The 12,453-nt window shown below is 45.7% G+C and overlaps 1 protein-coding gene across 6 annotated transcripts in view; it reads right to left on the reverse strand.

The window, feature by feature from the left end:
• The window catches only part of LOC147115980 (uncharacterized), a 650,930-nt gene that overhangs the window by 56,437 nt on the left and 582,040 nt on the right, over window positions 1-12,453 (reverse strand). For all 6 annotated transcript variants that reach the window (XM_085990662.1, XM_085990661.1, XM_085990665.1 and 3 more), the window contains one exon: window positions 11,537-11,731. In XM_085990662.1, the coding sequence (XP_085846788.1) occupies window positions 11,537-11,731 (195 nt within the window). The remainder of the gene's footprint in view (window positions 1-11,536; window positions 11,732-12,453) is intronic.

A 12,453-nucleotide genomic window follows, 5' to 3' on the forward strand; every position in this document is an offset into this window, starting at 1 on the left:
AAAAGGGAGGATTGTAGTGTATGTAACCGTCTACCTTTAAGAGACTATTGTATGTAACCGTTCACCTTTAAGAGAACTATTTTAGGTGTGGCACTACTTGTTTGGCTTCTGTATACGGTAATACCGACGGTGACCACACCGGTATATAAGTGCTGTGGCATGATTTATAGGGCAGATTCGCCCTGACCTTCGAATAGTAAAGTCCTGTTGTATGTTACTCCTGAAGTCTGTGTCGTAATTAACTGCACAACCCACAGACTTTACAGCAACGAGCTCTTGTCTAAACCTCGTCAAGACGCCAATGGGGGTATTAGTAAGATCAGGACCTTGAAGCAGCTGGTCATTCAGTGAAGTTCCTCTGAATGAGGTGGTGCAGTCAAACACTACACGGATCTTTTTCTTCTTTGGGTGATACACACCGTGATGAGGAATGTACCAGACCCTTCCATCGTCTCTGTTCAACTGTTCCTCGGGCACTTTTACAGCATAGCCTTTCGCTATGATGTTTCTCATGAAGCCTTTGTAGTCTTCGTGAAAGTCGGGGTCCTTGTTCAGCTTTCTCTCGAGACTGATGGCGTGCTGCTCTGCTATGCAGCAATTGTTCGGCATCTTTGCGGTCTGTCTTCTCAGTGGCAAACCAATGTGATAGTGGCCATCAATGAACTGTGTAGACCTTGTCATCAAATCCATGAACTGATGGTCTTCTTGTGACATCTCTGTCTTTTCCTCACAGCTGCGTTCTGAAAAGTCTGCGTTGAACTGCTGTATCAACAGCTCTTCAATGCTTGCGATAGAGATACGATTAACTGTTACATTTTGTCGTTGCTCCTTGTTCGACTTGTTGCCATCATCTCTCCTTACCGGTCCATTGACTACCCATCCAAGGGCTGTCCTGACTGCGTAGGGTCCGTCATCCTTGCTGTTTATCACCTGCCATGGCTCCATAGTTTTGTAGGCATTGGTTCCAATTAATAGGCCAATTTCTGCTTCAATATATGGGAGACGCACCTTTTCCAGGTAAGGCCATCTCTCCACATCCTTCTGCAGGGCTAAGTTCCCTATTTTAACAGGAATCTCCCTCTGTGTGAAAACATTAGGCAGGTCTATGAAGTCCTTCTCTTCAAATCCACACACTTCTAAGTCTGACAGGATATAACTTTGCATTGACTTCTCATGACCCATGGTGCGTAATAGGATTTCTGTTCTTCTGCCTCTAACGTTCAGCTGTCGCATGAGTGATTCTGTGCAGAACGTTGCTGAACTACCTGGATCCATGAAGGCGTAAGTCTCCACAAACTTCTCATTCCTCTTAGACTTGATCTTTACAGGTACAATGGCAAGAATACAATCACTGTCACCGGCCCCAGTGAATCCACAAGCCTCTGGTTCTAGCGACACCAGAGCACTTGAAACAACTTTCTCGTCGGTGTAGTGTATGTACCTTTAAGAGCCCCTGTGTACTGTAATACCGGTAGTGACCACTCGGGTATATAAGCCTGTATAGCGTCTTGTATCTTTTAGTTCACCTCCAGACTTTGTTCAGTAAACACCTGTTAAACCAACTCCTGCAATCCGTGTCTCCATTAACACACGGATACAACAGTGGCGACGAATTGGAAATGGACTTACCTGCAATTCGGCAGCACCTCAAGGAGATCGATTCCTCAGACGAAGGTCGAAGAAAAAAAAACAACAAAAAAAACTGTGGTTTCACCAGCTAGCCGGGCTGGTGGCAGGTACTGCACTAATCCTTCCTGGGTGGCGGGCTGGGGCTCGATCGGGTGACTCTGCAGCAGTGCCGAGCAGCGAGTCGGAAGGCGGAGGCAAACAGAGACGGAGGGTGGAGCACTCGGGATACGGCCGGCGCTGCAAAGCAGGTCGGCGTTCGGACCAAGCAGAGGGAGGGAAAAGTCCCAGAGAGTCCGGCGGGAACGAGTCTCCAACTATTAAAAATATCTGTTTAAATAAAAACCACGGAGAACAGCGTTGTCAGCAGCAGCAGCGGCGGTAAAGCGCGGGAGGCGCCATTTTTTTCTCGGCAGGGAAGAAAGGAAAGCGCGGGAGGCGCCATTTTTGATTTTCAGGATGCCTAAGACTGGCAATATTACTGCTTTCGATAGTAATATAGAGGATTGGACCACATATGTGGAAAGAGTGGAGGTATATTGCACAGCGAATGAAGTAGAGGATGATAAAAAGGCATCGGTACTTCTAAATCTGATGGGCGCAAGGACGTACGGGCTGTTATGAAACTTAATCACTCCAGCCAAACCGATGGACAAGAATTTTAAGGAGATTGTTGATACCCTGCAGGAGCACTTAAACCCAACACCGCTGCTGATAGCGGAATGATTCAAATTCTTCAGGAAGAATCAGCACAAGAATGAAAGTAACGCTGATTACCTCACCGAGTTAAGGAAGCTGTCAAAGCATTGCCAATTCGGGGCAGGACTGGCAGATTCTCTACGAGACAAATTCGTCTGCGGTCTCCTAAGTGAAGGAACACAGAAAAGGCTACTTTCTGAGAAAGATTTGACACTGGACAAGGCTTTCAGTGTGGCTGTATCATACGAAGCAGCAGCAAGAGGAGCTGCAGAGATACAGCAAAAGCCACAGGACTTCGGCACCCATGAAATGACACGGGGTTTCGAGAGATGTTATCGCTGCGGCAGATCCACCCATGACCAGAGGGACTGCTGGTTCAAGGACAAAGCATGCAGGCAATGCAGAAAGATGGGACACATTGCACGTGTATGCTGATCTGGAAACAAAAAATCCTCTGACAGAAAAAAAATCAATAAGGAAAAGTACACAAACGATGACGGACAGTAGCTCCGAAGACCAGAAGAGCGATAGCGACTCCGGAAACAAGAGACTAAGCTGTCTCAAATTACATAATGTAATTGCCAAAGAAGATTACCAGACCATTTGGGTTACCCTCACGATAGCGGGGTCCCCAGTTAAAATGGAGCTAGATACAGGATCAGCTCTGACCGTCATAAGTCGACGGGATTACGAGCGGCTATTTCCGCATATACCTTTGAAAGACACATCCATTATCTTGAAGACATATACGGGGCAGAAAGTATACCCCAGAGGGAAAATAAGGGTGCCTGTTGTATACAACGGCAAGGAAATACAGAAGTTGTATTTATACGTTCTGCAAGATGGTGGTCCACCGCTGTTGGGACGTGAATGGATCAGGAAGATACGTTTAGACTGGCACTCCATTCAGGCACTGACGGTGACCAGTAAGAAAAAAAATGATGATGACGTCATACCTGAACGATTAAAAGACATTTTGGCCAACGCCAAAGAAGTGTTTCAACAGGAACTAGGAACCTTGAAAGGCGTCACCACCTCAATAAAAGTGGAAGATGCGGCAATTCCCAAGTTTTTTAAGGCAAGGCCGGTGCCATACGCAATTCGTCCAGCAGTCGAGGCAGAGCTGGAGAATTTGGAAAAGGCAGGCGTGTTATCCAAGGTAGATTGGAGCGAGTGGGCAACACCCATCGTCCCGGTCATGAAGAAAGCGTTGAATAATGATAAATCTGAAGAACAGAGAAAAATTCGCATCTGTGGGGACTTCAAGGTGACTGTAAACCCGGTCCTTCACACGGTACAGTATCCTCTTCCGAGGATAGAAGATATTTTCGCCTCACTATCCGGAGGGAAACGTTTCACCAAAATTGACTTGGCACAGGCATATCTACAGATGGAGGTTGAGGAGGCCTCTAAAAAGTATCTCACGATAAACACACACAAAGGCCTGTACCAGTACAATCGACTGGTTTTCAGAGTAGCATCAGCTCCAGCTATCTGGCAAAGAGCTATGGAGCAAGTCCTGCAAGGGATTCCGGGGACTCAATGCTACCTAGACGACATCCTTGTAACAGGAGAAAATGACAACGAGCACCTTGCCAATTTGGAGCAGGTGCTAACTAGGCTGAGAGAACGGGGCCTACGAGCAAATTGCCCCAAGTGCGAATTTTTCCAGAAACAAATATCATATTGTGGCAATATAATTAACGAAGAAGGGTTGCATAAGTCACCTGAAAAAATGGAAGTGGTCATAAAAGCCCCAGCACCTGAAAATGTCTCACAATTAAGGTCGTTCCTGGGATTGATAAATTACTATCATAAATTTTTACCGAACTTGTCAACTGTTCTGCATCCTCTTAACGCACTGCTACAAACGGGAGTAATTTGGAAATGGAGCGAAGAATGTAAACGTGCCTTCCATAAATGCAAAGGCTTGATCACGTCCAAGGAAGTGTTGGCTCATTACAACCCATCACTGCCAATCAGACTGGCGTGCGATGCATCCCCTTACGGCGTAGGAGCGGTACTATCGCATAGATTCCCTGATGGCTCGGAGCGGCCGATAGCTTTTGCGTCACGCTCATTGAACTCAGCTGAGCGTAACTATGCCCAGATCGACAGGGAAGCACTCAGCCTGGTGTAGGGAGTGAAGAAATTCAACCATTACCTACACGGACAAAAATTTACCTTGTTGACTGACCATCAACCCCTCTTCTCCATATTCAACCCTAAAAAGGGCGTTCCCATTATGACAGCGCAAAGGCGACAGAGGTGGTCCCTTTTCCAAGGGGCACACCAATATGACATAGAATACAAAGGATCAAAACAGCATGGGAATGCTGACGGTTTATCGCGCCTACCGTTGCCAACGGTAGAAGAGGCACCTACAGTGGACCCAGTGGAGATGTTCCACTCAACCATAGTGGAATGTCTACCAGTAACAAATTCTACCATTGAAAAGGAAACGAGAAATGACCTGACTCTCTCACGAGTCTACGATTTAACGGTGAAGGGATGGCCAGCACATGGCGAACCACTGTTGCCAGCATTCTCGCAAAGAAGAGAACAGCTGTCAGTGTGCCGAGGAACCTTGATGTGTGGATCCAGAGTGGTGATTCCACCCAAACTCCAGGATAAAGTGCTAAAGGAGCTTCACGAGGGGCATCTGGGTGGAGTGAAAATGAAGAACCTAGCCAGAGCGTTTGTGTGGTGGCCAGGTATCGATGGAGATATCGAAGAAATGACCAAGAGCTGTCTAGGATGCCAGAAGGTCCGAATCGCCCCACCACATGCCCCTCTACATCCATGGGAGTGGCACTCATCTCCATGGCAAAGGGTACATATCGACTTTGCCGGTCCATTTATGGACTCAATGTTCTTAATCGCGGTTGATGCACACTCCAAGTGGCCGGAGGTAATAAAGATGTCCTCCACCACCACGGAAAAAACCATCACAGTATTAAGGACCATATTTGCCAGGAATGGGCTGCCTGAACAGATCTGTTCTGATAATTTGTGTCCGAAGAATTCAGGAAGTTCTTAAAAAACAATGGGGTTAAGCACTACACGTCCGCCCCATACCATCCCGCCACCAATGGATTAGCTGAAAGGTTTGTCCAGACCTTCAAGAAGGCCATAAAGGCCATGGGTAATGAAGACATAAATCTACAACATAAGGTAGATAACTTCTTGTTTGCATACAGGAATGCAACACATGTGGTTACAAACCAAACTCCCGCCATGGTGTTTTTCAATAGAAGACTAAGATGCCGGCTGGATTTGATCAAGCCAAACATCAGAAGGGACGTAGAGAACCGGCAATTTCAAGGCATGAATGAAAGGTCAACTAGAACCTTCCAGATAGGTCAACAAGTTTTGGCCCGGGACTACCGTACCGAGTAATGGCAGCCTGGAACTATTTGCATACGACTAGGACCGCTGATGTATACCGTGGACATTGGAGAAAGCATAATAAGGCGCCATGCTGACCAGATCATAGAGTCATCCGAAAAGGGACAACCTACACCACAACTCTATACGCCTAATGATGAAGCAGAGATACCCATAGTATCTACCTCCAATCCGGTGATACTGGAACCAGATGAACCCGACACTGGCATTCAAGCCGAATCGACCTTGCCAAAAGAACCTACTACACCACCGAAAACTACTACACCACCGAGGCGTTATCCGGACCGAGTCAGGAAACCTCCAGAGAGACTGACTTATAATTGATTAACTGCAGCAAATGTGTAGATTATTGTTCTTGTAAACATGTTAATTAATGATTACTTAAAATATTATGTACTAATTATCTAAAAGGGGAGGAATTGTAGTGTATGTACCTTTAAGAGCCCCTGTGTACTGTAATACCGGTAGTGACCACTCGGGTATATAAGCCTGTATAGCTTCTTGTATCTTTTAGTTCACCTCCAGACTTTGTTCAGTAAACACCTGTTAAACCAACTCCTGCATTCCGTGTCTCCATTAACACACGGATACAACAGTCGGTATTGTTTTCTTCACTCTTCTTAGAGACTTGTTCTTCTTTGTGGATATGCAGCAGACTGGGATGTTTCCGAGTGCACTCTCTGCATGTTGTTCTTTGCTTACAGTTTCTACTCAGGTGCCCCGAGAGAGACATCCAAAACATAGGCTGTTGTGTCCGTGTGTTAATAGAGACACTGAAGACAGGAGTTGGTTTCACAGGTGTTTACTGAACAAAGTCTGGAGGGGAACTAACTGATACAACACAATATACAGGCTTATATAGCCCGAGTGGCCATTGCCGGCATTACAGTACACAGGGGGCTCTTAAAGGCACATACACGACAATTCCTCCCCTTTTAGCCAACCAATACATAATATTTTAAGTAATCATTAATTACATGTTACAAGAAAAATAATCTACACATTGCTGCAGTTAATCAATTATAAGTCAGTCTCTCTGGAGGCTTCCTGACTCGGTCCGGATAACGCCTCGGTGGTGTAGTAGTTTCTGGTGGTGTAGTAGGTTATTTTGGTAAGGCTGATTTGGCTTGAATGCCAGTGTCGGGTTCATCGGGTTCCAGTATCACCGGATCGGAGGTAGATACTATGGGTATCTCTACTTCATTGTTAGGCGTATAGAGTTGTGGTGTAGGTTGTCCCTTTTTGGATGACTCTATGATTTGGTCAGCATGGCGCCTTATTATGCTTTCTCCAATGTCCACGGTATACATCAGCGGTCCTAGTCGTGTGCAGATAGTTCCAGGCTGCCATTTCTCGGTACGGTAGTCCCGGGCCAAAACTTGTTGACCTATCTGGAAGGTTCTAGTTGGCCTTTCATTCATGACTTGAAATTGCCGGTTCTCCACGTCCCTTCTGATGTTTGGCTTGATCAAATCCAGCCGGCATCTTAGGCTTCTATTGAAGAACATCATGGCGGGAGTTTGGTTTGTAACCATATGTGTTGCATTCCTGTATGCAAACAAGAAGTTATCCACCTTATGCTGAAGTTTTATGTCTTCATTACCCATGGCCTTTATAGCCTTCTTGAAGGTCTGGACAAACCTTTCAGCCAATCCATTGGTAGCGGGATGGTATGGGGCGGACGTGTAGTGCTTAACCCCATTGTTTTTTAAGAACTTCCTGAATTCTTCGGACACAAATTGCGGTCCATTATCAGAACAGATCTGTTCAGTCAGCCCATTCCTGGCAAATATGGTCCTTAATACTGTGATGGTTTTTTCCGTGGTGGTGGAGGACATCTTTATTACCTCCGGCCACTTGGAGTGTGCATCAACCGCGATTAAGAACATTGAGTCCATAAATGGACCAGCAAAGTCGATGTGTACCCTTTGCCATGGAGATGAGGGCCACTCCCATGGATGTAAAGGGGCTTATGATGGAGTGTTTTGGACCTTCTGGCATCCTAGGCAGCTCTTGGTCATTTCTTCGATGTCTCCATCGATATCTGGCCACCATACAAACGCCCTGGCTAGGTTCTTCATTTTCACTCCACCCAGATGCCCCTCGTGAAGCTCCTTTAGAACTTTATCCTGGAGTTTGGGTGGAATCACCACTCTGGATCCACACATCAAGGTTCCTCGGCACACTGACAGCTGTTCTCTTCTTTGCGAGAATGCTGGCAACAGTGGTTCGCCATGTGCTGGCCATCCCTTCACTGTTAAATCGTAGACTCGTGAGAGAGTCAGGTCATTTCTAGTTTCCCTTTCAATGGCAGAATTTGTTACTGGTAGACATTCGACTATGGTAGAGTGGAAAATCTCCACTGGGTCTACTGTAGGTGCCTCTTCTACCATTGGCAACGGTAGGCGCGATAAACCGTCAGCATTCCCATGCTGTTTTGAACCTTTGTATTCTATGTTGTATTGGTGTGCCCCTAGAAAAAGGGACCACCTCTGTAGCCTTTGCGCTGTCATAATGGGAACACCCTTTTTAGGGTTGAATATGGAGATGAGGGGTTGATGGTCAGTCAACAAGGTAAATTTTTGTCCGTGTGTTAATAGAGACACTGAAGACAGGAGCTGGTTTCACAGGTGTTTACTGAACAAAGTCTGGAGGGGAACTAACTGATACAACACAATGTACAGGCTTATATAGCCCGAGTGGTCATTACTGGCATTACAGTACACAGGGGGCTCTTAAAGGCACATACACTACAATTGCCATTGTACTTCAGAAATTCGATTCTGTCTTTATGTGGCTGTGCTTTGATGTCACTGCAGAAATCCAATGTATGATTCTTCTGGCAGAATAAACATGGCTTCTGAAAGGCATTAGCAGGTGTCACTGTGCTGCTCTTTTTGGGAGATGAGTTCTGAGACTTTTCTTCCCCAGCCTGAGTGACGATAGTTGCAAAGCTGCTTCCCCTGGAACCACCTTTCCTGAGAGTCTTTGATTCAGCAGGCTTGGCTTTCACTCTTCCATCAGTAGTTGGGCTGACATCCTGGATGTTTCCAAACAATGGGTCCCTAGCAATTTTAGCCTGTTTGTCTATGAAATTCACTAAGTCTGCAAACCTGGCTCTACTTTTCCGTCTCTCCATTATCTCAAAGGCTGTTCTTCTCCATTGTTCTCTCATCCTGTAAGGAAGCTTAGAGATGATGATTCTCATAGTCGTAGGATTGTCCATCTCTTCCATGAATTCAACATCCTCCATGGTGTTGCGACATCCTATGAGAAAAAGAAGATATGTGTTCAATGCCTCCCCGTCCTCCGATTTGATCTGTGGCCACTTGATAGCCTTTTCAATATATGCAGTGGCTATCTTCAACTCGTTACCATAGTGCTCCTGCAGCAACTTCCTGGCTTCTATGTATCCCCGGTCCGGTCTCATGTGTTCACAGCTTCTGACCAGGTCTTGTGGTTTACCACTGGTGTACTGTCCCAGGTAGTACAACTTATCACTGCTGCTCTCTGTTTTGGAGTCAATGGCTTGTTCGAAGGATCTGATGAAGGGCTTATACTTGAGTGGGTCGCCTTGGAACACTGGTATGTCTCTTTGAGGGAGTCGAAACAGATTCTGTTGTTTTACAAGCATCTCTGTAATTTCATTCTGACGTTGCATCACTCGGTATAGGCTTCTCCCTGTGTCTTCAGGCCTCTGGTGGTCATCAGCAGGGTCTAGTCTAGACCGTCTGACGTCTGGGGTAGCATCACGTGCTCCTGTTAGTGGAGAGGCCTCTCTTCCACGCTGTAATGTCAGGAGATGGCCTTCAGACTCTCTTTTAACTCTTGAAGGTGCCCTGGATCCAACTCTGTGTGACAACATTGACTGGCAGTATTCGTTCATGCCATCCTGTGAGCCTTCATAATCTTCATACACACTCAACTTGGCATCTGAGACCGCAATAGCTGTTTTTAGCTCGAGCTGTTCTTTCTTTGCCTGCAGTTGGGCCTGTTGGGCCTGCAGTTGGGCCTCTTGGGCCTGCAGTTGGGCCTGCAGTTGGGCCTCTTCCCGTTCAAGAGCTTGCTTCTCCACTAAAGATGCTGCGCGCGCCATCAACGCTGCCCGTTCAACCTCCTTTCTCATGCGTCGCGACGAGCATGTGGTAGAAGCGACTGACCTGTGTCCAGAAACAGAGCTACCTTCTTTTCGATTTTTGCTCAGTCTGGCTGAAGTCTCTGAAATGCTATCGTCTGGTCCGACTTCATCGTCATCTTTATCTTTCTCTGTTGTATCAGCATCTTGACGAATCTTTAACATCCACTGTTCTGTGGCCTTGACATAGTCCTTACTGCTGGATGATTTAAGATCAAACCAGTTGTTCTGATCAGCGTTTCCCTCTTCTTCAGACAGAAGTGCTAATACATCTTCATTGAGTACATTAAATTCTTCATGCAACTTGGAGAAATCATAATGCATTATGTCTTCAACTTTCTTAATATTAGCATTATCTTCCATGAGACAATCAATTATCTTCATTTTTCCAGTTATCTGAGCTAATTTAGCCCTCCTTGCACCTATGCTTCTATGTAACTTCTCTTCCATTGCCTTTGGGGTGAGCTTTACTTCCCTCTTTTGGCCAACAATCCTTCTGGCTGGGGGAAGCTCCTCACGGCTCCATAAGGCCTCGGCCATTTTACCCGCAGCTCTTATTTCGCTTCTCAATAGAATGAACAAGGCAAGTAACAGTCACTGTACCTTCGCTTTCTTATATTGTCGTCTGGCTCCGTGACCATTCATGTATATACGTTCGCCGACAATTCCGTCCTTTCCTTCTTAGGGAGCTAGTTTTTGACTAATGTAGTGGCGCTTCGTAATTTCCAAACATGCAGCCACTGAGCTTTGAAGCTTTAGCAATGAGTAGATGTGTGTCGAAATAAAACGTTCCAAACCATAACTTTATCTTTAAACTGTTTACTGTAACACCTTACAAACAGAATTACAAAGCAAAACACGTTTAAACGCACACGATCAAAAACTGTATTGCTCCAGCCCTCAAAGCTTCTGCCTTCTCCAGCCTCGTGGTGCTTGAGCTGTAAAATGGCTGGATACCATGTGACAAGCTTAAGGACTGTACCATTGTAGCAAGAATAAAGGGGGTCACTCAGCCTATACTATTGTAACAAGAAAAGAGGGGGTTTCTCAATACAATAAGTCAGTCAGGTAAATTAACTATTATACTATTTAACCAATATTTTAAAGTATTTTCTTTCTTAAACTTTCATGACTCTTACAGGCGCTACCACTCAATTTCCGTTGCGGGGGCACTACTTTCCGGGGTGTTAAAAGTAGCGCCCTGGCGAAGTTAGCGCCCCCTTAACCTTCACTTTCCTGCAGGTGCTCATTCAGATGAATGATGTCAGTGCACTGGATGAAACTTAGCTGCTCTTTCACCCAATGTTGGTATTAATCTCACCCACATCAGGTTTGGCACAGGTCGGTGAAGGCCCCGAGTAGCATTTTATAACCTCCAGTCTCACAATCAGTGTTTGCTCACCCAAGCTGGCATTTGCATTGCCCAAACTGACCAGCTCTTGGAGTAAGACTTTCGATTTATTGCAAGTTGAGGCTGAACTGATGCCACCCTCTGTGAAGGAAATGGAACCTGAAAATCTCTGAAGCAGTTACAGTATTTCCATATTTCTATCAATATATTCATGCTCTGTAACAAGAAATATCAAATAACTGGTACTTGAGCAGAAATGATTCTCTTCGAAATCCGCACATGAATGTCACATTTGTAATTTGCTGTCCATCCCTTACCTCACAGATATCCTTTAAATGCTTAATGTAATCATTCTCGGTGCTCATAATCTCACTGATGACATTGGTCCTCATCTGGTCTTTCTTTGACTGGCCTGTGGCCAGGCGGCGGTTGGCACTGTTGGCATCATCGGGTTTTCCGTCCTCGACCTTGACTGGATATTCTTCCATGGGTTCATCCTGGTTGACCCACAACTTTAGGAATAAAAGGGCAGTTTTATAGCAGATTTATAGTCCTTCCAACTGAAACTGTGTTCATAATGAGATCTGAGTAAATGTTAACGGTGATGAAGAGTTGTCCCAGGATGGTGGCCCTGATAAATTCATTTCAGTACCTCTGTAACTTCCTCCAGTCCCCAAACCCAACCTCTGCATTTTTGTGGTCTCTTCTGCTTCACTCGTTTTTCCTTCACCCCACCATTGGTGGCTGTACCTTTAGCCAGCTAGGATCTATGCCCTGGAAATCCCTCCTTAAACCGCTCCACCACCTTCTCCTCCTTAAGACCCTCCTTAAAACCCACCTCTCTGACCAAGCTTTAGGTCATCCCTCTAATATTACTTTCTTTGACTTGGCCTCCATTGTTTTTGATATACGCCTCAGCGAAGCATCTTTTGCTACATTTAAAAGTGTTATATAAATTGAAGTTCTGGTTCCATTGCTTGTATGAGGACGATCAATTAGTAACTACCTGAAGGAGGGAGTAACTCTGCCAGTCATCAAAGCTGTTGCTTTCTTACTGGTTGCTCAATAACATTCATGAGTTTGGACTCAGGACCATGTGCCACCTGTGCTTTCCTTCAATTTGTGCTTAGCATTTGCTGTGTGACATCATGATAAATAAATACTGTGGCAACAAGAGCAGGTCAGAGGCTAGGTATTCTGCGGCGAGTGTCTCACCTCCTGACTCCCCAAAGCC

The sequence above is a fragment of the Somniosus microcephalus genome, chromosome 6, assembly GCF_052327205.1.
Source record: "Somniosus microcephalus isolate GS21.2 chromosome 6, FLI_Smic_1.0, whole genome shotgun sequence".
Classification (NCBI taxonomy): domain Eukaryota; kingdom Metazoa; phylum Chordata; class Chondrichthyes; order Squaliformes; family Somniosidae; genus Somniosus; species Somniosus microcephalus.